The sequence below is a fragment of the Typopeltis vanoorti genome, chromosome 17 (genome assembly GCF_054136105.1).
Source record: "Typopeltis vanoorti isolate ZY-2024b chromosome 17, IOZ_Tvanoo_1.0, whole genome shotgun sequence".
NCBI lineage: Eukaryota > Metazoa > Arthropoda > Arachnida > Uropygi > Thelyphonidae > Typopeltis > Typopeltis vanoorti.
Window position 1 is genome coordinate 97,063,305 of NC_143565.1, and position 26,653 is coordinate 97,089,957.

Below are 26,653 nucleotides of genomic sequence, written 5' to 3' on the forward strand. Positions count from 1 at the left end.
TTTCCACTAAAAATGGATAACATTCATTCATCAGCCTAACTCTATACATATTCCTAAAATCTGCCTATCCTTAAAATACTGTTCACATATTTAGGGTGGTGCACGTTAAATTTCCCTAAAAATTCTTGATCCTTTTCTGAGAAGAACAATTCAGCGTATAGATTATCCCTCCCTCTCCTTGCTGACTTACTTCAACCTCTAGATGCATTGTTTTAGCACTGTGTCTTTTCTACAGTTAATTCTGTTATCATTCTCTGTTGAACTGACATCCATTATTTCTCCACTTTCTGTTGATCCTGTTAAAACAAGAGCAGCAGCTGCTGAACAGTGTAACCTCAAACGCATTGAACCTGCTTCTCGTCTTCCTCTTTTATTCCATCTACCTCTGGAACAGCCTTTCTCTTAAGGTATTCTCAGACAACAGCCTCCAATTCTTCAAGAAAAATGTCAGTAAACTTCTTTTCCAACCCTCCCCTTTATATAGCACTACTGTGCTTTAAGTTCTGCTTCCGTATGAAATCAATATATATAAATGTTGAGAGAGGAGGAAGTTTGCATAATAGAGATTTCTTATAGAAGAGACATTTCTGAAGAACAGTGTGGAATCCTGGGCAATGATTTTGATACCATATTTTTGTGAAGGATGATGTGCTGATGTTTTATTCATATAGTTGCTTGAGAAGTTAGGTTTTAGGTTTGCAGTACGTTGAAGTGGTGATAGAGCTGTCTGCTTATCATTTAACATGAAATTTAAAAATCATAAAATACCATTAGAATCTTTTTGGATGAATTTTATTCTAGGTTGTAAGTCATTACTCTTTGTGGTAAGACATCTAGTTTTTGTATTGTGTTTTTTCCAAATAGCAAAAACATCATCGGCATAATAGATCTAGAGATTGGGTTTGGGATTAAGAGCAGATATTTTTATTTCTAAGTGTTCTAAATAAATAACTGGCTAGAGTTGAGCATTTTTTTTTTTATTTAGAACAATTTTTTATTTTATTTTTTATTTAGAACACTTAGAAGAAAAAATATCTACTCTAAATCCCAAATTCTGTCTCTGGATCTATTATGTTGTGACATTCTTGTCATCTGGAAACACATAGCAAGAACTAGATCTCTTCAAGAATCAAATTCTTATGATACTTAATAATTTCTAGACATTCATTAAATGAGAAGCATGGCTCTATCACCACTTCTGCATACAACAAACTTAATTTCTTAGACCACGATATTCAAATATCAGCACATCATCTGAAATAATATGGTATCATGAAATCACTGCTATGAAGATCACACATTGTCTGCTCTTCAGAATGTTTTTTCAAAAAAAAAACTCTATTATTAGGCAAACCTCCTTGCTCAACAGTTAATACCCAAAATCATGGATAAAATCACCAACTTTTTTCTCCCTCCTAATTCTATGAGAAGAGATAATTTGCACAGGATTTCCATTTTGTATAATAAATTTCTGAACATATTTCTGGTGTCCTTAAGAAATTTTAACCTGCAGTCATATACAGACTTATCATCCAAAATTAGTCTGCTTTCCTTTTTCTAAAAGACAAAGTGCATCCTTTATTGCTATCATATTCCTTTCACTGCAATTTGTCTTTCTTTGGGCATACTGGTATATCCATTCTATATATATATAAAAAGATAAGCTGAAATTTGAAACATTTTTACAGGGTGTCCCAAAATTCACGCAAGAAGTAATTTTGATAGAAAACACAGGTTTTTAATTAAAAATTGTAATTTCTTATTGATTCATAAAGTATACAGTACAGGGTTATGCATGGAATAGCATATCGGGTAAATGGCCTCAACGGCTTTGCTGGCACATACGCACTCTTTTGTCGAAATTTTCCATTACCATTTTGCATAAATGTGGCTGAATTTCGTTGATACAGTGCTCAATTTCCTCCTTCAAGGTGTGGGTGGTCGTGGGCTTGTTGGCATAAACCTTAGACTTCAAAAAACCCCAAAGAAAAAAGTCCAACGGCGTTAAGTCACATGATCTGGGCAGCCAATTGTGATATCACCAAAACGGGAAATTACATGACCAGGAAATGACTTGTGCAGTAATTGAATTGTTCTGGCGCTGTATGGCATGTGGCACCGTCTTGTTGAAACCACATGTCGTCCACATCCATATCTTGCAATTTAGGCACAAAAAACTGGATTATCATGTTGCGATAGCGAGCACCATTAACTGTTATTGCCTTACCAGCCGCATTTTCGAAGAAGAATGGACCGATGATGCCTCCAGCCCAAAATCCGCACCAAACAGTGACACGTTGTGGATGCATTTGTTTCTCAACAATCACTCGTGGATTTTCTGAACCCCAAATGCAACAATTTTGTCAATTAATGAAGCCATCAAGATGAAAATGAGCCTCATTGCTGAAGATGATTTTGTTCAAAAAATAAGCATCCACTTGTTGTTCCATAATCCATTCAACGAACTCTCTTCGCTGTGTGTGGTCAGTAGGCTTCATTTCTTGAGTCAGTTGAACTTTGTAAGCATAAAGATGCAAATCTTTCATGAGAATACGCTGTGGAGAGCTTCTCAAAATGCCCAATTCAAGACCATGGTGCCGAATTGATGTTCCTGGACTCTCAGCAACACTCTCACGAACTGCTTCGATGTTTTCTGTTGAACGACTTGTTGAAGGATGGTCAGAGTGTATGAGATCACTAATTGATCCAGTTTCCTTGAATTTTTTAATTAATCTTTTTCACAGTTGATGAAGTTAAATCACTATTCCGACCATATTTTGTATGAAAATTACGTACTGTAGCTGCCAAATCTTCATTATTTTTAAAATATTGCCCAACAATGAAAATGCGTTGTTCTTTCGTGTAGCGCTCCATTTTTAATAACCCTGAACTGTCAGCTGTCACGCTGTCTTTTTTTTCTTGTTGGCAATGCTGTACCGCACAAATGCCTCTAAATTTAAATCTTACGTGAATTTTGGGACACCCTATATGTCACGTTATAAAATCGGGCCTATTTTAAATCCTACATATATATGTTGGGTATCATTCTTTTCTGAATTTATCCAACTTTAATGTCATAATGTTAGAATTTCAAAGTCTTATATCTTTTTAAAATTATTACGAAATATTTTTGATCAAGTAAGTAGCCCCCTGAGTGTTGAGTCATCAGAATTCAAGGAGAACTGGCCTACCAGCCCGGAACTCGGGGAGCTGGGTGGGGGGGGGGAAGAGCCCCCTAGTGTGTGTGTGTGTGTGTGTGTGTGTGTGTATAAATATAAATACAACTACAAAGTTTTCATGCTAATTATGTATAGAGACTCTCTATGTTGTTCATATTTTTTTTAACCTTCGGTGTTTAGTGTTTTTCTTTTCTTTTATAATGTCACCTGATGAAGGCTGTTATAAGCCGAAACTAGTCGTGTTTTACTATTAAACCCCTTTTTTTTTTTTTTTTACCTAACTCTCGGTTTAAGTCATTCAACTTATTTTACAATATATATATAGTGAAACCTGTGGAGTATCCATAACTATAGAATAACACGTATGAACTATAAATAACCCTTTTTATCAGGGTATTTCATCTTAATTATCATAAGACATCATCGGTACAACTAATGAACAACAATAAAAATTGAATTAAAGAAAAAAATAGTGTGCTTGCTTAAATTGGATTCCCTCTATGTATACGGTCGTTCATCGATTAAAAACTACTGGGCTGAAATTAAGATTACTTAAATCTCTGAATTACTTATCCATCAAGACCACACTGCCTCACAAACCTACAAACTTATCAAACCTCATAAATCTGACCTTGCACAACATGGAATCAGAAATGCTCCAAATTCCAAAATGGCAAAATGCCAAGTTACTACATAGATCCACACATATAAACATGAATGTTTATATAAAGAAAGTGCTGAAGACTTACTTCATTGACCTAATCTTAAATGAAATGACTGTCTCACTATTCCAAAAGTTTGGGGAACTATTTTCCTCAGTTGTATTCAATAACTTATCTGCTGTATTTTAATGTAAGTAATTTTAATTTCATCCCATTAGTTTTTAATCCATGAACATGCGACTGTATACATAGAGGGATTCCAGTTTAAGCATGCACACTACTGTTTTTGGAATTCAATTCCTATTGCTTTTCGTTAGTTGTACTGATGATGTCGTATAGTACATAAGATGAAATAATAAAAATGTTATTCTATAGATACTGATTATTTCAATGCAAAACATAATTTTGAACACCAGTCTTATGAAATAAATAAATAAGTGTTGCAAGTCGGGCTTTACAGAACATTTTACAATCAGCTCTGTAGCACTCCTAGGGATCACAGAAATAGTTTTTTTAGAGAATAATTAGCAAATATTAGAGAATTTAGTACAATGCTGTAGTGAATACAGCATTGTGGCGAATAGATTGTTATAATGGTGTTTTTTGGGGTGAGAGTTGACCATATTAATAATACTAGCTACAGGATCCTTTGGAATGATGCTAAGTTACTACACAGAAGTATTTACATATTCAAATGTATTTTTAAAGAAATTGATGAAGTCCTTCATTGTATCAACCACAATAATGATATATATTTTGCCACTTTACAAAGCTTTGATATGACTTTGTCAGGTTTATTGTGAACATATCTGGTTTCCTGGTTTCTGAAGTGATGCAGATAATACATGGAGAGGATACAAAAGAGAATAATGTTATCAGGACTATGAAATGTAGATTATGAGGAGATATTGAGAATTTGTGGACTGAACTGCAGATGCTAGTAGATAGCAGGAAGAGAGGTGATATGATAGGGACTTACAAATCTCTGAAAGGATTATACTTAAAGGGATTCATTTTATGGAGGGTGTGGAGAGGAACTGGGGGCATTCATGGCAGTTGAGAATGAATGTAGTTAAGAAAGGGGTGAGATTAGATTTAACTCTCATAGAGTGGTGCGTGACTAGAATAGCTTGCATTTGGAGGTTGTGAGTGTAAATGGTATGAATAAATTCAAGAGAAGGTATGATGTGGTGTGAGCGATGCGTGGCCTTCCTTGATGAGTCCCTGACTTCCTGGAGGTCTCATCATCATCATCATCAAATTCCTGATATGTACCCTAAAGGGGTGTACAGGATATGATAGTACTACATAAAAAATTTATATCATTACTAACTTCCTATCTGCAATTTTCCTCCAAATCAATCTGTCATTTGTCAAGACTCCAACATCATCAGATCTTATATTTCTATCGTCTAAGGCACTTTGTACCATATCAATCCACCTATATCTTGGTCTTCCTCTGGATCATTTTGCTGCCAACCTGGCAGAGAACACGTGTTTTGCTAATCTTTCCTTCGCCCATTCTGTTTAAGTTATCATACCACCTGAGTGGTATCTAACGCATTCCTGGATGCTGACAATGTCAAGTTCTTTCCTAATATCCCCGTTTTTAATATGATATTGCCATTGATGCCATCTGTTCATGCCTCTAATCTTTCTCAGGACTCATATCTGCAAGGACTCTTTGGTCAAGTGTTTTACTTCTGACCCAGCTCTCAGATCCATGAGTTAAAACTGGTTTGAACACTGTCTTGCATACAGCTAATTTAGTGTTCTGACTAATTTCTCTCTTATTCCATATGAATTTATTCAATTGACTTCCTACTGTTGTGTTGTCCTATCTTGCTAATTTATCTATTTATGTTGGTTAGTTGGATCTATTCTTATTTCTTTAAATTCCGCTTTTATTTTGTTAGATGCTGATTGATACTGATCCGAATATAAGGAAATTTATATTATACTGCACCACCCTGTATTCAGATTAGCCTATATAATACAGAGGAATCGATCATCAACTAACTTTTGTAATCTCACTTTATACAGGCCGAGGGTTTTATGAGCAGTGCAATGAAGAAAAATCAGGCAAACAACAAATTGAATCCAATAAAATAAACATTTAATACAGGGTTATAGAACATGTACATTTAAGCATAATTTTCTAAGCAAGATCATCTAATTGAACAATATTTAAAATATCTCTAAGACACTAGTAGCCACTCGGTTTGGTTTAAAAATTAAAGTTAAATTTACAGATCTTATTCTTCAATGCTTAAATACTATTATCACAGCTTGTCTCTATTCAATGAGATAATTCTTTTATACATCAACTTAGTTCAAATACTCATAACAAACATAATACTATAGGCATCAAACATTCAGCTGTCAATTCTATATTCTTCCGAATAATTGAAAATGGTTCACACAGTTCAACGTTCCAGAATTTTACAGTAATTATTCTTAATGTAGAATTCTCTAATTCTCTCTTAGTCATCAAACACTTAATTTAATTATGAGGCAGTTATCGTTTCAAGGGGGAAACACTTTAAAGCTTCATACTTCGGCTATTTTTAGTAGAACGCCACAGTTAATGTTAAGATATATCAGGCGGAGCTAACTCTTATTTCTTCACACTGAAATACAAAAAGGGCTGCTCTTACCGGGTTACACCTTTTACACACTGGATTTGCTATGGGCACATTTAAAACTGTAGTTAACTATTACTTTGAAGTAACACTATTCAAAAGAAATCTTCACTATAATAACTGAAATATTAAACATACAGTTTCACAAGTCTTGATGCACTCGTTTTAGGTAATTTACTTATTCCTTATTTTCTTCTATGCATTAAATTCAGCTTTGCACTATTCTTCCTCAGAACAATTGGAATTCGTTGTAGTTTTAGAATTCCGTAGAAATCTTCCAAATTGCCTATTAATTTCCCAGTCCTTTCTTAATCTATTTACGGCTTTTCCAAATCCCCTTACTGCCACCTGTTACTTCACTCCTTGTTGTCCTGAACGCTTTTCCTTTTCTTTACTTTCGTTTTCCATTTAAAATCGTTCATTCTTCCTGCCAAAATCCGGTCAGCTTGCATCTACTGGCTTCACTCCATATCACAGCCATTCACATTCTAAACAACACGCGCTGACTAAAACACACTCCATTTCTCCTTCAGCAGCCAATCAAATTCATTCAGAAGAATTACATAAAATCACTCTTACATACAGAAACAAAATAAAAGGATATTTTACAATTCATATAATATACATTTAAATATGATAAATACAAATTCTTATAATATATATGCACTGCTTCTTATGATATTAACACAGGAATAAATAAAATAAAATGAATGACATGTTTATATAGAGTCTTTTCATTATTATTACATATTCTAAGATTAAATAATTAATTAATAGCAAACAAAACTGAAAGCATTTATGTGAATAATATATTACAAGCAAGAGACTAACAACAAATATTATTTCCATGGTAGATTATGTTAAATGTGAATGAAGTATTAAAACATACAAAATATCTTCATTCACAATTTAACTACCATACCAGTTTTGTTGATTCTGTTGTCTATTTCCATATTTAATTTACCATCTTCAGTAAAAATCGTGCCTAAGTAGCTGAAATGTTTTACTTCTTCCACTGGTTCCCTATTCACAACACAGTTGACATTTACAACAATTCTACCTATTTTCATTGTCTTTGTCTTTTTAATGCTGACCTTCATGCCATATCTATTACAACAGTTACTCAATTTAGTCAGGGAATCTTGCAAACGTGTAGCGGATTTATTTAGAAGTATAACATCGTCTGCATAAAGCAAAGAGCTGACATTAACATTAGAATTCTGATATCATGTTTAATACCACTTTCCTTCATAATGTGATCCATATAGATGATGAATAACAGAGTGGATAATGTACATCCTTGTCTCACACCAGATTTAACATTAAACCATCTTCCTGTACTTCCTTCAATTCTAACTGCTGACTTACAACTCAAATAAAGACTAAGTATTGCTTGATATAATGCCCCATTGACACCATATAACTGCAGCGTATTGAATAGCTTCTCTATTGGCACCTTGTCATATGCCTTTTCCAGATCAACAAAACTTAAATACAGATCTTTGTTATATTCCCATGATTTCTCCACTATTTGTCTTAAAGCGAAGATCTGATCCTGACAGCCTCTATTTGGCCTGAATCCAGCTTGTTCTTCACCAAGCTTTTCTTCCACAATTCTTCTCAACCGTTTCTCAAGTATACTTGCATAGATCTTGCCAGGAACACTCAGTAGGGAAATACCTCTGTAATTCTTACATTCAGTTTTATTTCCCTCTTTATATACGGGTACTATTAGAACTCTACTCCAATCATCAGGAATTCTTCCCTCTGTCTAGGCTTTCTGAACTATGCAGCGCAGCCACTGTAAGACACTTATACCACCATATTCAGCATTTCTGGTCGAATATCATCTACTCCTGCTGCCTTTCCACATTTCAAGCCTTACATATATCCATACTTCAAGTATGGATATGTATTTCTGACTGTATGTCTGTTGAGTGTTTTTTTACCACTGTGCTATCACTGCTTGTTTCATTTAGCAATTTTTCGAAAGTAATTACTCCATACTTCAAGGATATCTTTTTCTCCTGTTTTCATGTCACCTTTATCATCTCTAACTTCTTTTACAGCACTCTTTATTCCATTTCTAAGCTTCTTCAACAACCTCCAGAATATCTTACCACTTTCTTGATATTTATTTTCTATGTTCTTACCAAAGTCCTCCCATGACTTTTGTTTAGCTAGTTTTACACAGTGTTTAGCTTTCTTACATTTGTCTCTGTATTCTCTAAGAGCACAAGCTGACTTATTTGCCAGGAACTTTTGATATGCTTTCTTCTTTTCCTTTACTGCTTCTTTAACTTCCTGTGTCCACCATGGAGTTCTGATTTTTCTATCCTTGCAGACAACCTCACCACATCCCTCTCTGGCTGAATCAATTAGGGTTTTCTTCAAGGCTTGCCAGTGAATCTCCAAGGTTTGGTTCCTGTTCTCAAACTCTTTCATTTTCTTTTCAATAATCTTTGTGTATTTCTGCAGTTAACATCTGTGAGCTGCTCAACTTTTATTTGCTTTAAAACTTTCTTACATGTTATTCTTTTCAATATGAAATTCAATTTTATCCTGCTCAAGATTAAATAGTGATCACTTCCAATTTCAAATCCTCTGTACACTCTGGTGTCCTGCACCAGGGAGAAAACATCACTATCAACAGTAACATAGTCAATGAGACTTTTCTTATTCCTTGCCTCTTATCTTCATGTGAATTTGTGCACATTTTTATGTTGGAACATGGTGTTAGTAATAACCAGTCCATGTCCTGAGCAGAAATCCAACAGGTAATTGCCATTATTATTAACTTTGCTCTTTTCTCCAAGTTTTCCCAAAATATTTTTGTATGTCTGACAATCATTTCCTACTCTGCTATTTAGATCCCCAAAAAGGACCAACTTTTCCTTTTTCGTTGTGTCAGTTGCTCTTTCTAAAGCATCAAAAAATTCCTCCACTTCTACCTTAGAACCTTCTGTGGTACCATAGGCACAAATAAGTCTCATTGTCCAATTCCCCATTCTGATATTTGCCCACATTACTCTACTTGAGACTGCCTACCATTCATGAAGATTAGCCTCGTATTTTGTGTTGAATACTATGGCTGCTCCTTCTCTTCCTTGATTGTCATTTCCTAAATATAACATTTTGTATTTAATGCTCAGAAAGATCTCACCAGGTTTTGTCTTTTTTTTGTTTCAGTCACCCCTATTATGTCGATATGGTACTTATCTAATTCCTCAGCTAGCTCCATTTCTTTGCCATTCAGGCTTCTTATGTTGATAGTATCGATCTTTAGCTCTGGTGATATTGAGTTGGGATGTGCTTTCAGAATTGTTCCGGTAGCTGGCTTTTCGATGTTTGCCTTGGTTCCCTGGCGAAAACAACGGGGGCCTTGTTTAACTGGGCGACGTCCCAGCCGGCATGAAATTTTGTCATGTTGTACCATCATTTTCTATATTGGTTTAAGCCAATAAGAATACAATTTGGTTGGCTAAATCCTAAATTGCCAGCCCATCCTCGTTCATTCAGTATCCAGGGAGATACCCAACAGGGTGCACCACGAGAAGGTGAGGATTAGACATTAGGTCAGAAGCCCTGGTCAGTTCTCCGCATTCCTTTAAAGGCTATGTGGAGGTCTCCTTAGTTATACAACTTTGACCCTTAAGCACCCCTGTAGGTCTCTTATAATAATAATAATAATATATTGGATGTTGATCATTGTTAATAGTTTATAACCTAGCATTCTTGAACCTTCAAATGAAAAGATGATGCTTGTTCATAGTATGTTCATGAGAATTAGAACTGTAAAAGCAGCAAATGAAGGCAACAAAAAATGAAGCACTGGAATCTCAAGCATATTAAGGAGATTTCAGGTCTTTGACATTTATTGTTAACTTTTGGCTTGACCTGACAAAAATGCATCTTCTCCTTTCTTGAAAAAGGCGTGATGCACTGTGGAAAGTTTAAGTGAACTCTATTTGTAGAGGATGCCAATGAGGTTCATTGGATGTCTTGGATGTTATATTTTGTTTTGTTGTATTTTTTTGAGTATATGTTATTGTTTTTTGCTGGTTGTTTTGTGCTTTTATTTTTTTGAAATTTTTTTATTGATTTTTGAAATTTTTTAAAATCCTGATATAATCTGTTATGTTGTCTTTCATCTTAATGGAATATGAAGAAATTTATAGAATAGGGGCATGCAGTAGGGATGAAGGAATTTTGAACACGACTTCTACAGAGGGATACCCCAGACCCCAATCCAGGTGTGGTTACAACAGTTTTCTCTGCAATTTTGCTGCTGCTTACTCTTTCTTTGAGTAAGCAGCAGCAAAATTATTTGCAGGCTGATCAGGAAGCCTCCTGAAATGTTCCTAACAAGTGTGTTTACTATCTATCACCAAGCCTGCAAGAACCACTTTAAACTGTACTCTTGAGTGGAGGAGGCACTGGTTCCTTAGTTTAATAATTATGGTGTGGAAATTGTGTCTAGCAAGGCCACTGCCTGCACTATATTTGAGGAGTTATCAATAACTTAAACTGTTATTTATTTCCATATTTGTCATCATCACTAAATATAGATGAAATCTGTAGTCTGCTGCATAGTTTCATCACTGAACATTCAGTTGATATTTTCTGAGTTGCTTTTTTTTATTGCTGATTTTCATATCAAATTTATCACTGCATTGCGGTTTAATCATTCCTGAATACATCTAGGACATTTATTTAAGATCACATTGTCAACAAAGAATAAAGAACCGAATTTAATATATCTGATTTTGTTGTCAAATTTAATTCCACTCTCCTTATTATTTAATTCCTATAAATGATGAATAACAGTGGAGATAACATACTCTTGCCTCACCTGATTTAACATCAAACCAACTTTATGCATATCTTTCATTTCTGTTGATTGGCACCTTATGTATAAGCTGTTTATATATGCCATACAGATTCATTGTTTTGTGTAGATTTTCTTCTGTTACTGTGTTCTCCTCTTTTATAAGATCGACAAAGCTTAAATAGAGAGCCTGTATTATAATTCTGTAATTTCGTAGCAACAGATTTTGCCAATTATGTCTTTAACAAACGTGTTCTTAGCCATTTTTCAAGTATTCTTGCATAAATCTTTCCTAAACTCTCCTTTGGCTTTTTTGCATTCCAATTTTTATTATTATTTTTTTTTAAATTGGTACAATAAGAGCTCTACACCAAACATCTAGGTATTGATTGTGCATGAAGCCTTCTGGATTATGCAGTATCACCCATTTCAAAGCTTTTACACTATTGATATTTTAGCATTTTATGTTCAATATTGAATTGAACATAAAATCTACCCCAGCTGCCTTTCTACATTTCAGGTTTCTTATGACTTTTCTATCTATGGTATTGATACACTTGCTTCTATTCTTTTGGACATTTTTATTCCTGTTTATTTTTAACAGGAATAATTCACTATTATATATAAAGTGAATTGATAATTCACTTTCCACCTAAAGACATTCATTAATATCAATGTCCATAGTCTATTGGTTAGACAACAGATTAACTGTCCACTCTGCCTACCACACCAGTATAGTTTAGCCCGCAATTATTTCAGACATCCAGAATATATTTATGTTTGGTTTCCAGTTCACTTTTATGAGCCTCGATTTCTCCCTTTTCATTACTAGTCTTCAAAATATCTTGCTCTCTGCATGATGTTTATCTTCAGTGTTCTTTCCAAAATATTTGCAGATAAATAATAAGAAAAATAGAGGGGGAAAAAAGAAAAAAAAACTTACTTTTTTTTTTCTCCTAATATATTAGAATTTAGAGTTTGCATCTTAGAGTTGTTTGTCTTTGAATTTTTCAGAACTTTAGTGAACATTTCACAGCAATACTGATTTTATTCTGATCAATACTAAGCAGTGGTCACTCCCTGTTTTAATCCCCTGTACACCATCTCGCTATCAACCTTAACATGATTAACGATGGTTCTTTTTTTGACAGGATATTCTCCTTCAAATATGGATTTATGCATATTTTTATTTTGGAACATGATATTATTAATGAGTCTTTGTTTTGTGCAGAAATCTAGCAAGAATTTGCCTTTATTTCTCTAAATTTGTCCAAAACATTTCATCAAGGATAGATTTCCTTCTCTGCTTCTTTAGGATGTGGGTCTATTATTTGGGCCCATCGTCATGTGGATAATAGGCCCAATATATACTGTGAAAATTGGCAGGAATACTAAAAACATCAACTCCTCTGAATGAGGAGCCTATTCAACAAGTAAAAAAAATTTAGATTTTAAGCCATTTTTTGTGAACACTTGATCAAGGACTGGAGACTACAGATGTGAGTCCTGAGAAAGATTAGGAGAGTGAACAGATGGCATCAATGGTAGAATCATTTTAAAAATGAAGATATTAGGAAAGACCTTGACATTGTTAGCATTCAGGAATGGAAGTTTTTTTGCTAGGATTGTAAGAAAAAGACTCAGAGGAAGACAAGATCTAAGTAGATTGATAAAGTAAGAAGTGCTTTAGAAGGCAGGCCAAAATATAAGATGTGATATGGGAGTCCTGACAGGTAACAGATTAATTTGAAGGAAAATTGTCAATAGAAAGTTAGTAATGATATAAAATATAAAATTAACATTAGAGCATGAAAAATTTTGTGCTAGCTCATCAGTCAGGCAAATATATCAGGTGGCCCAAGTTAATACCTGACTAGGGCCACCTGATATAGTCACATGTTCAGTGTGAATACAATGCCAATTTTGATCTTCTTTGGCTACTAATGTTGAAGCCAGTATGTCAATTACTACTGTATTATTGTGATTATAAGTCTATGAAATGTGAAAAACTCTTCGTATCACTAATACGTTTTATCAGTGACATGTGATGACTATTTATTATTATTATATATTTATTAATGATCTGTTATCCTTTTCACATCTATTTTCATTTCTAACACTTAATGTAGTTTCTTGAATTACTTCTATGAAAAAGAAGTTGAAAATTTTCTCGTGCCATTAAACAAATGTTGAAGGTAAATACATTCCAAATATAAAAACTCTTAATATTCAGTTACACTAGTGGATTTTTTGAATTCTGGTCGACTCTGAAGCTTTGGACAGTCTTTGATATCATGACATGGTGGCAACTGAGAAAGCATTTGAAAAACATCTAGATTGTGTTTTTAGAATCAACATAAAGAAATTGCTTATTTTAGAAAAATATATTTAAACAAAAATCTTTAAACACTCCTTTCTCATCTTTCTAAGTTTTAATATTCTCTGTTAATTTTTATTACTGTCATTGCATTATGCCTGAGCACTCTTGAAATATTTTTCATGATGCCTGTTTATCCATTGATCGAATTCCATTACAACAAAATCAAAATTTCAATTTTTTTTTTTCCCAGCTGAAAATTCATCCCATTTTTTCAGTCAGTTGAAATATTTGGTTTCCACTCCCTGAAGGTACATATCTGGAATTTGATGATGATGATAATTCTCTGTTTAATTTTGCATTTTCAAATTTGTCTACTTGAAATTGGCAGGCATTCAAGAATTTGATGCTTAGTATTGAATATTATTCCTGTTCTTTCTTAGGTCTCTACCGTTTGAATAAAGTTGTCTTATACTTGTTATTTACACATATTTCTTCCTTCTTCTGCTAGTCCGACTTCTTTTCCATTGATGTTTCTCACATCAATGGTATGTACCTTCAGTTCTGTTGCAAATGAGGTTGTTCCCTTTATTTTCATGAACCACTCTCATATTTTACTATCTTGTTTCTGTGGTTTTGCATAACCTGGCAACCCCAGCTGGGATGATATCTGCTTGTGCTGTACCTTGATGATGTATATTTAGTTTCCCTAATGCATATATGTACTACATTTTTGGAGTGTAAGTCCTAATTCCCCAACCCATTCTCATTCATTCAGCTTACAAATGTTTACTCAATAGCAGTTCACCCACAAGAAGGTGAACATTTTACATTGAGTCATAATCCAAAGTTGATTCTCCTCATTCCTTATAATAGGCCATTGTAGTCTTCTTTTGGTTACCTAGCTGGAATCCTACACCTTAAGTAATTGAAATGAATGTATAAATATACTAGTAACCATTAATTATTGTTAATTAATATTAAATTTTAATTAATAATTAATCTGTTCTTTGAATAATAGAACATATTGCACTTGTGGTTTTATAAAAAAACTGCAGGATATGCAAGCTTTAATAAGTAAATATGTAGCAACAACAGCAGAAAATACACCATTATTTGCCTGTTTTACTGTTCTTTAAGTTAACATTTTCTTGTTTTGCAGAAGAATCATTCTTGCTAGAAATACAGATGCATTACATAATTTTTTAAAATTGATTTGTAGCCTGAACTACCATTAGAAGCAATTCCTGAATATGTGATTAAAGAACAGCTGAGTGAAGATGGTGGAATGGAGTCACAAGAAGATCTAACTGATCAAGCAGATGAAGAAGAAGAAGAAATTGCAGTAGAGGAGCAGCCAGAGCCAAGTGGTATGTGTGTTTTTTTTGTTCATTTCACTTTCATAAAATAAATAATGTAGTGGATGATGCATCTCTTTAATAGTATTATGAAATATATGCTTTAAATGGAATAGCTGTATGTATATAATGTTCCAGTTTACTCGTAATAGGCAAAAATCATGTAGGACAAAAATCATTTATTCTACTTTACTCTTATTTCACTTGAATAAGTTCTTCCAGTAGTATTCTGGTAGCTAAGAAAGATTGTGACACACAAATTAGTCTCTTTAGCAAAGTGCTTATCTCTGTGTATAATAAAATAGTTTTGTTTGTTCATGATGGATGTAATGTTATGTTTCTATGTATAGCAACAGAAGGTTCCACTTGCATTTTAACATGAATAATCCACCAATAATAGCTTATCAGTGTTTACCACAAAAATTCAGATAATTTTTTTTTACCTAGTGGATATACTTATAAGTTGGAGATATATATAGTAGCCCTAAATTTCATGTTTTCTGAATTAGTTGGTTTGGGGAGGGGGGGGGGTATGTGTGTGTGTGTGTGTGTGTGTGTGAGAGAGAGAGAGAGAGAATGAAATAGACAATATTCTAACATACTACATATGCCAAAACTAGTTTTCATAAAGGCCATAATGTTAAATGGATCTTTCTGAATAATGAAATTTTGCCATTATTTTCTTGCTCATCCTGTTATTCATTAGCTTATCTTGAATAGTGTTTATTAGTAATTTTTCTTAGTTTTACTTTATTTTCCACTATGGAAGTTTTTGATGTGATTGGCTTCTATAACTATTTCACTTAAGTATCAGCATTATTTGTCATTAAAGCAAATTTCCTAATGTTTGTCATGAGCATTAGGAATTATGACATTCTGAATATTTCCCTGATAAATTATATATATGCGTGTGTGTATAGAAAAAAACTATTTATTATTTGAATGCACAACTGATTTTGTCTTCTTAGAAGACTTCATTGAGTGCATGACATGAAAAGAGAAATCCAAAAATATACATTACAAGAGAGCAATAGCTATAAATTAACTTGCAAATGTATCGCTGACATTTGAAGGCATCCTGATGCCATAGTATTGTTGGACATGATCTTTATACCAAAGCTGGATAGCTGAAGAATGGCAATGAAGTTATAGCTAAGGTTAGTATTAAGATTGACTAAATTTTAAGAAAATTTAATTATAGGAATATAGAATGGAAGGAGTAGATAGTCAGGAGAGTAGATAGAACAAGGAGAGTGAGTTTGTTGAATTTCTGAGGGATAAATATCTTAAGCAGTATGTGACTGAAGCAGCTAGAGGATTTAGTGTTTTGGATTTGGTGATAACTTCACAAGATGTAGTTGTTAATGAGGTATTAACACTGTCCATGATGTACTTGTTTAGGATTTGACGAAAAAAGAAAAGGTTACTGCCAAAAAGGGATATATGTGGAATTATAAGGTGGGTGATTATGGAAATCTGTGTAGTCAACCTAGCATTACTATGCTGGGTAGATGAGCTGTGCAGAAAAGATGTTGACAGAAAAGATGTCATCCATGAAGAGTATAAAGTGCAGGCTAGGTAGGTGATGAGCATGGTAAAGAAAGAAAAGGTGCAATATGAGAGGAGATTGGCTAGTCAGGCCAATATTAATTCGAGGGAATTCTTCTACTATATGGCAAGCAAGAGAAAAAATAATTATGGCAGGTTGACTTTGGCGGATAGTCATGGTAGCAAAGTGACTGTTGCAAAGGATATAACAAAATTATTGAATGAGCATTCTTTCTTTTAGTGTTACATAGTGATCAGCATTCATTTTAGAAATTATGGATTTTATAACCGTGTTATAAATAACTTTTAATATCCTGACGTTTCGATCTTCATATTAAGATCATCATCTGGAATAAATAACTCTTTTAATATCTCTATGTTTCGATTTTGCTTCGTATGTGCTCCAGATGATGATCTTAATATGAAGATCGAAATGTCGGGATATTAAAAGCGTTATTTATAACACGGTTCTAAATTCCATAATTTCTAAAATGAATATTGAATGAGCACTTTATCAGCATATATTATACCGGTGTAAATGATATCGTTCCATATTGGGGCAAGTATTAGAAGAATTGGAACTGAAAGAATCAGAGGTGTGTCAGGTTTGATTTGGTTAGATCTTAATAAGGCTGTGGAAATGGATGACATATCACCACATATTCTTGAGGAATGTGCACAACAGTTATCAGTATCCTTGATCTAGTTATTTAATGAAAGTCTTGCAGTGAGTAGGGTTCCTTAGGAGTGGAAAGAAGGCAAAATAGTACCACACCACAAGCATTGTTCTAGGACAGAAGTTTCTAATTATATCCAGTCTGTATAACTACCGTTGTAGTCAAGGTGTTGGAAAGACTGAGTTGATGGACATAGTATTTTTTATGATGGTCAGATGGATTTATAGAGGATAGGTCTTGTTTCAGCTATTTACTTATATTTTATGATAAGGTAACACGTGTTAGATAAGGGAGAATCATACACAGTGATATTCTTGGACTTTGCAGAAGCATTTGATAGATTACCACATGATAAGTTGGTGTACAAGCTGTACAGGGATGGGAATATATAGTATATTGATTAGATGGAGTAGTGATTGACTCTGAACAATACCAGCAAGTTGTGTCCAATGGAGAAGTGTCTCAAAAAAGAAGAGTAACTAGTATCACACCCCAGAGTTCTGTTCTTGGGGCCCTTGATGTTTAGCTTGTTTGTAAATGATATCATGTGACTGACTGGGGATCTTCACTAGTTTGCTGATGATGCAAAGTTAGGGAGAATTATAAATAGCACTACTGATCTTGAATGGCAGTCAGTCTCAAGTAGAGTAATGTGGGCAAATATGGGAATGGGGAACTGGACAATGAGACTTATTTGTGCCTATGGTCCCACAGAAGGTTCTACTAAGGTAGAAGTGGAGGAATTTTTTGACGCTTTAGAAAAAGCAACTGACACAATGAAAAAGGAAAAGTTGCTCCTTGTTGGGGATCTAAATAGCAGAGTAGGAAATGATTGTGAGACATACAAAAAATATTTTGAGAAAATTTGGAGAAAAGAGCAAAGCTAATAATAATGGCAAATATTTGTTGGATTTCTACTCAGGACATGGATTGGTTATTACTAACACCATGTTCCAACATAAAAATGTGCACAAATTCACATGGAGAGAAGAGGCAAGGAATAAGAAAAGTCTCATTGACTATGTTATTGTTGATAGTGATGTTTTCTCCCTGGTGCAGGACACCAGAGTGTACAGAGGATTTGAAATTGGAAGTGATCACTATTTAGTCTTGAGCAGGATAAAATTGAATTTCGTATTGAAAAGAATAACATGTAAGAAAGTTTTAAAGCGAATAAAAGTTGAGCAGTTCTCAGATGTGAACTGCAGACTAAAATACACAAAGATTATTGAAGAAAATATGAAAGAGTTTGAGAACAGGAATCAAACCTTGGAGATTCAGTGGCAAACTCTGAAGAAAACATTGATTGATTCTGCCAGAGAGGCATGTGGTGAGGTAGTCTGCAAGGATAAAAAAAATCAGAACTCCCTGGTGGACACAGCAAGTTAAAGAGGTAGTGAAGGAAAAGATGAAAGCATATCAAAAGTTCCTGTCAAATAAGTCAGCTTTTGCTCTTAGAGAATATAGAGACAAATGCAAGAATGCTAAACACTGTGTAATACTAGCTAAACAAAAGTCATGGGAGGACTTTGGCAAGAATATAGAAAATAAATATCAAGAAGGTGGCAAAATATTCTGGAGGTTGTTGAAGAAGCTTAGGAATGGAAGAAAGAGTGCTGTAAAAGGAGTTAGAGATGATAAAGGTGAAATGAAAATGGGAGAAAAAGATATCCTTGAAGTATGGAGTAATTACTTTGAAAAACTGCTAAATGAAACAAGCAGTGATGACAGCACAGTGGTAAAAAACACTGACCAGGCATGCAGGCAGGAATACATATCCATACTTGAAGTAGAAAACGCCATCAAAGGCTTGAAATGTGGAAAGGCAGCTGGAGTAGAATGATATTCGACCAGAAATGCTGAAGTATGGTGGTATAAGTGTCTTACAGTGGCTGCACTGCATAGTTCAGAAAGCCTGGACAGATGGACGAATTCCCGATGATTGGAGTAGAGCTCTCATAGTACCCATATATAAAAAGGGAAATAAAACTGAATGTGAGAATTACAGAGGTATTTCCCTACTGAGTGTTCCTGGCAAGATCTATGGAAGTATACTTGAGAAACGGTTGAGAAGAATTGTGGAAGAAAAGCTTGGTGAAGAACAAGCTGGATTCAGGCCAAATAGAGGCTGTCAGGATCAGATCTTCACTTTAAGACAAATAGTGGAGAAATCATGGGAATATAACAAAGATCTGTATTTAAGTTTTGTCTATTTGGAAAAGGCATATGATAAGGTGCCAAGAGAGAAGCTATTCAATAAGCTGCAGTTATATGGTGTCAATGGGGCATTATATCAAGCAATACTTAGTCTATATTTGAGTTGTAAGTCAGCAGTTAGAATTGAAGGAAGTACAGGAAGATGGTTTAATGTTAAATCTGGTGTGAGACAAGGATGTACATTATCCCCTCTGTTATTCATTATCTATATGGATCACATTATGAAGGAAAGTGGTATTAAACATGATATCAAAATTGGAGATGCTAATGTCAGCTCTTTGCTTTATGCAGATGATGTTATGCTTCTAAATAAATCCACTACAAGTCTGCAAGATTCTCTGACTAAATTGAATAGCTTTTGTAAGAGATATGGTATGAAGGTCAGCAATAAAAAGACACAATGAAAATAGGCAGAATTATTGAAAATGTCAACTGTGTTGTGAATGGAGAACCTGTGGAACAAGTAAAACATTTCAGCTACTTAGGCACGATTTTTACTGAAGATGGTAATTAAATATAGAAATAGACAACAGAATCAGCAAAGCTGGTATGGTGGGAAGTCAATTGAATAAATTCATATGGAATAATAGAGAAATTAGTCGGAACACTAAATTAGCTGTATACAAGACAGTGTTCAAACCAGTTTTAACTTATGGATCTGAGAGCTGGGTCAGAAGTCAAACACTTGACCAAAGACTAGAGACCGCAGATATGCGAGTCCTGAGAAAGATTATAGGCGTGAATAGATGGCATCAATGGCAATATCATATTAAAAACGAGGATATTAGGAAAGAACTTGACATTGTTAGCATCCAGGAATGCATTAGCAGAGCTAATATCAGGTGGTATGGTCACTTAAACAGAATGGGCGAAGAAAGATTAGCAAAACGACCCAGAGGAAGACCAAGATATAGGTGGATTGATACGGTACAAAGTGCCTTAGATGATAGAAGTATAAGATCTGATAATGTTGGAGTCTTGACAAGTGACAGACTGATTTGGAGGAAAATTGTAGATAGGAAGTTAGTAATGATATAATTTTTTCATGTAGTACTATCATATCCTGTACATCCCTTGTGGGTACATGGCAGGAATTTGATATTGATGTTGTTGTTTTAAGTGCAAGGTGTTCCAATTTAAAGTGGATGAGATTCAATTTGAGAGTGATGGTTGACAGTAGACTGAAGTTTAGAGGACATATTGCAAGTGTTGCAATTGCACATTGTAGTACTTCTATAATATTAAGTATTCTGACATGTAGAGATAAGGAGGTGGTTGTGCAGTGTATAAAACACTATTCAGTTTAAACTGTTGTGCTCAGATTTGGTTGCATTTTCAATGTAATGTGGAAGCATTGAAGAGGGTACATAGGCAAGTGACTAAGACAATATCAGAACTCTGGAATGCTGGAGAGAAGTTGAAGAAATGTGGATTTCAGAGTTTACTGGATAGGAGGAAAAAAGGTGATATGGTAGATATGTTTTTGTTGGTGAGGGGATTTTATTGGATTAATCCAGGTGAGATTATAAAATGGGCAGAAGCTGAGGGGAGAAGAACCAGAGGTCATCCCTGGAAGTTATGTAAGAGTGTGGTGAAGTGGGGTGTGAAGAGTAGATTTTTTTACATGGAGAATTGGAAGTTGAATGTAATGTATTATCAAAATATGTTGTTAATCTAGACAGGGAAGCTTTGGAAATTCTGGTAAATGCTTTGACACACATTTGCAACATTATGTCAGAGAAGGGCAGTGAGATTTCAGTTAATGATTTAATATTTAAGAGTGATGGATCAAGTCCTTTCATTGGTCTTCAGAGAGTAATCTATTGGTGAATATGAACTGACTTTGTTCTTCTTGTCATTCATTCTAAATCTTGAAACTTCAAGTTTATGAACTGGAACAAGAAGCACAGAAACATACAAATACTGTTCATGCACAATTAACCATTTTTAAGGCATATTAGGATTTATCATTACTGGAAGGGCCTGAGATCAACCTTTCAGGATTCTGCTAATTTGTTTATTCAAAGTTATTTGAATATTGCCTTTTATCTTGTCTTATTTAACTACAGGACAAGATAAAATTTCCAAAAGTGAAACTTCCAGAATGCAGCATAGTGAAAAATAATTAGAAATTTAGTAAATATAATAAAGAATAAGTTCATAAAAGCAAGGGAGTTATGCCTCTGTAAGGTGGAGATACAAGAATTGAAACAGTGGCAATACTTTTGAGGCAGTACGGTGTGAGATGGGGTTGACAGGAAGAGATATTTAGTTGGATGTTACTATAGGCCAGGTCATTCATTCCGAGATGAACCAAGATAAACAAAGGAAGGTGATTTTAATTATGATAATATAGATTTTGAACGTTATTTTTCACTTGGTTATACTATAAATTAAAAATGCCAATAAATTATATTCTTGGTTTCATCCTTTATCCAAGTGTAAGCAAACATAGTTTTCATGTGAAGTAACTTTGCATGCAAACTTTGCTTGCTTACATTTGGATAAAATATGAAATCAAGAATATAGTTTCTTGGTAATTGATAATATAGATTGGAATGCAGAGAGAATTTGGAAATAAGGGAAATGTATTTATTGAGATAGTTCTATCTTAAGCAGTATGTAAAGGAGGGCATGCAAGGAGTGAGATATCACATTTTCCTTCAGTTGGTGAAAGTGATCATTGGGATGGTGATTAGTATGACAACTAGTATGACCCTATGACAACTTCTGTGAGGAAGGTCATCAGTGATATGAAAAGCTTAGGAGATAGCCTGGAGCTATAGCATGGAATGAAGAATTAAGCAGAAAGTAGATAAGTGCTGCTTGGTCACTGACCAAAAGTTACTTAAAAGCATCAGTGTGTGTGGTATATTCTGAAGGTCATTGTGTTGAATAAGGTAGGTGTCAAGTGGTTGAATGAAGGGATTAAGCATGAAGTCTGAAAGAAGAAGGCACTATGGAGGAAGTACAAGATGAATAATAATAATATTCAATTGCACAAAGAGTATAAAGAGCAAATCAGGAAGGTAACTGATTTGATAAGGATAGCAGAAGTGCAATTTGAGAAGAAATTAGCAAATCAGGCCAAGAAAAATCCTAGAGATTTGTCGCTATCTGGCAAATAGAAGAAAGAACAATTATCATAAGATTTTATTTACTTATTTATTTCATATGGTGATTCAACGGTCGTGAGCCCCCTTACGGGGAGGTATGGCACCACCACTCAATATCCCCCCCCCCCCCCATTTTTATTTGGGCTTGATACTGGTATAGCTGACAATTCAGACCTATAGCTGGAGGGATCGTCTTAGGTATTCCTGATTATATTCAGGAATACCTAAGAACCCCCCGTGAACATACACGGATATTCCTGACTATATCCGTGTATGTTCACGGGGCCAGTTTGCCTGTTTGCGGGATGAAAAACCCCAAATAAACTGGTGGAAACAAATCTGCTGTCCACGCCCAAGACCAGCTGACTTGGTTATTGCTGAGGAAGATCCTTAAGCTCCTCGCATCATCGATGGGAATCGAACCTAGGACACTCCTTCCCCAGGCATATGGTTGCGAAGAGCAAAGCCACTAGGCTAACCGTACAGACATCATAAGGTGATGTTAATGGATGTAGATTGGTAACTGTTGCAGAGGACATAGTCGACGTATTCAGTGAGCAATTTGTGAAGTGTATGAAGTGGGAGAAGATATATTACTAATGAATAATCAAGAGATATATGAGGAGTTAAATAAATTTGATGTCAGTAGGACAATAAGACTTATGACATATCACCTAATGTCTTTAAGGAAATGTCCCAGGGACTTACCGTCAGCTGTGATATACTTGTTTAACAAGTTTTGCAATGGCACAGATCCCAAAGGAGTGGAAAGAAGGTAAAATTCTTCTTATCTTATCACTTAATGGTGATAAGACTAACGCTACAAATTATAGGCCAATTCATATATCTGGAGTTGTAGTTAAGGTGATGGAGAAGGTTGGTGAAAGCTGAGATACTAAAATATAGAAGTAGTTTGATAATAGCACTATTCTCTGTGATATTCAGCATGAGGGTTTGCTAACCTCCCTACTGGCCAATGTGGATGATATAGTGACACCAAATTGCACTTCTTATCCATGTTGTTCAATAGATTTTAGAGCTTCGTATCCAGATTTAACTCGACGTCTATAGACTTCGTGGCTGGTTTGGGGTTAAAGGGAAATCGTGTTTTACCAATTTATGTACTTCAACAATATGATAAATGTATTAGACAAAGGAGATGTATATACATTGGCATACTTGTTTTACAAAAGAGTTTGATGGATTGCTACACAATGAGTTGGTAACTAAATTGGAACAAATGGGACTTGATACTAGATTAGTTAGTTGGATAGGTGATTGGCTGTCAGATAAGTATTTGACATAAGTTGTGTATGGTGATGTGGTATCCTGAAAGAAGTTGGTTTAACTGCAACATGCAATTATCAGTTTCATATCTCCAAATGTGACTATCAGGATGCATATACACTTCTAAAGCAGATGTTGACTGACTGAGACCACAGCATACAATTGAATAAACATTTATTATTTCTAATAATTGAATTGACGTGGTTTATTTTTTATCCAATAACTGTTACATCACAAAATATTGTATATATTTGCATTAAAAAAAAAAAAACACTATTACTGCTTCATAAGTGAAGAAGAAATTAGTATGTAGCCTGCTGTAGGAGTGAACTCACGTAGTTGTCTCACTATTGATTTATTTCAGTTTAGTGTAAAATTACACTGGACAACACACCTCTGAAATGAAAATAGTTATTCTTTACTAATTTCGATGTGCTGAATACGAAAGTGATAAAATCTGTCAATTGACTCTTGTTTAGGAGAGGCTCAGTCCTCTGTATTGCATACATGGTATTATTTGGCAACACTATTTCAATCTCCTGATTTCAACATATTGCATAATATTGCTTCAGCCAATCGTACATAACACCCCCAGGAGTATTTGTATCATTGGCTGATGCAGTGCAGTCGAGTCATGACATTGCAGTTATAAGATGATGCAATCAGTAGTATGAAGTGAAGTCTTGTAAGTTGAGCAAGTGTTTGTGTGACTTCCTGGGCTACACTCCCATTTACTCTTGCATCATAAGTACTACACTACACAAGTAATTCCTGCAGTGTATGTTCAGCAGATGCTTCGTACTTATGTTAATAGTGGCAATATATGTTGTTACATTTGCAAGCCAGAAAAAGGCATATCAGCTTTATTTCAGATGTATGATCGGGGATCAGGACAACGCTTGGGTCCCATGCATATGCTGTCGTACTTGTGTTAGAAATCTTCCAAAGTGGCTGAACGGCGGTAAAGTGTCCAGCTGTTTGTATGGTTTGGAAGGAGTCAAGCAATCATGAAAATGATTGCTACTTCTGCATGGTACCACCTGTTTCAGGAAGCATCATGAGAAAAAAGAAGTGGACAATAGTATACCCAAATATACCATCTGCTCTTTGACGAGTTTCACACGGCAAAGGACTTGCCATTCCCGAACCTCCGAATTATATTCCTGCAGTATATGTTCAGCATGGAAAAATTTTCCATCAATTCAGAGGATGACGAGGACTAAGGAGAACCAATGTTGGGTTCTCCTGAGCCTTCAGCATTTAATGATGATCAGTATGTTGGCCACAGTGCATCATCTGCGCCACACATTCTCTCACAACTGAACAATCTCGTTCATAATCTGGAGCTGTCCAAGGCCAAAGCAGAGTTACTGGGATCAAGACTTCTACAATGGAATCTTCTCAAGGAAAATGTCCGAGTGATTTCATTTTGCACTCATCACGAGCAGTTTGCACCTTCCGAAAGGAAGGTGACCTCGTGTTCTGCTATGATGTAGATGTCTTGATAAATGCCCTTCGAATCAAACATAACCCACACGAATGGCGACTATTCATAGACTTGTCAAAATTGAGTCTCAAGATTTTACTTGTATCTCATCTCATTTCTTTATATTTTCCTTCTTTAATCCTAATTTGGCCTTGTAGTAAATTCTTTGTCTGCCTTATTTTTTTTTATTTCTGCTTGAGCACATTTTTCATGAAACCAAACTTTTCTCTTTGGCTTATTTTCATATCCTTTAGTTTCTTCTGAAGTATTCACAATCTGTTATTTATTATGTATCCATCTTCTGTCTATATCTTGTTCTCTGTCTGTATTTTTATCTTTTATCTTTTTTTTTTTTTACTGCACCTGTACATAATTTTGACTAGGTAATAATCTGAATCACAACATGCTCCTCTACATGATATTTTACATAGTAATACTTGTTGCAAATCATTTTTCTATAATCACATGATCAGTCTGATTAAATGTTGTATGATCTGGGGATATCCTCAGTTCTTTATGGATATCTCAATGAATAAAACATGTAGAGGATAGGATATTTTTGCATAACATAAAAGCCATCAATTTTTCTCTGTTGTGATTAGGTTGATTATGTAGACTATATTTTCCATTTATTTCTTTATACATATTTTCCCAGCCAACCATGGCATTGAAATCTTCAGTGACTATTTTTATATTATTAGATGGTGCTGAATCAGGATCTCTCCATTTTTCAAACAAAATTCCTCTTTGTCTGTATTGTCCTTTACTTCTTATAATGCATGGGCATTTATAATCCATAAATGCAAAAACTGTGTTTTGATTCTTGTTGTGCATCATCTGTCATTCACAGGTTTAAAATCTAAAACTCTTTCTTTAATGTATCTGTCTGCTATAAATGCTGCTACTCCCAAGTTAGGCTTCTTAGATTCAGTCCCACTAGAAAAAAAAAAATGAATTTTTCAAACTATTTCTTTTATATGCGTTTTTAAGATTACCCTAACCTTTCATATCATGTTCTGCTATACAATATAATTTTCTTAAACAAATCAGAACAGCATTCAGAAACCTCACAGTTCTGCATACATGCATGCTTCATACTCCTATATATATTTGCTTGAGTAGATAGTATCACTACTTTCTAGCATTATATCATCCACTGTTAGTTAAACATGTTTTTGAATTTCACTTTGTTGAAGACCTGAAGCTATTTGAAAAGTTCTGTTTAGTTTATAGAGCACCTCCAAGGAGACCAAAGACTCTTCATGGGAGGGCACACTACTATAGTTTGCCCACCGTTTCTAGATCTCTCCTTGGCATTTTGCCAAGAATAGTCGAT

General features: G+C 34.6%; 1 protein-coding gene across 7 annotated transcripts in view; it reads left to right on the plus strand.

Annotated features, from left to right (window-relative positions):
• The window catches only part of Asph (Aspartyl beta-hydroxylase), a 284,141-nt gene that overhangs the window by 57,376 nt on the left and 200,112 nt on the right, over positions 1–26,653 (plus strand). For all 7 annotated transcript variants that reach the window (XR_016549637.1, XM_090406732.1, XM_090406733.1 and 4 more), the window contains exon 5: positions 14,851–14,998. Coding sequence is in view for 6 of the 7 variants with exons in the window: in XM_090406732.1 (XP_090262858.1) it covers positions 14,851–14,998 (148 nt within the window). In the remaining variant the exon portion in view is untranslated. The remainder of the gene's footprint in view (positions 1–14,850; positions 14,999–26,653) is intronic.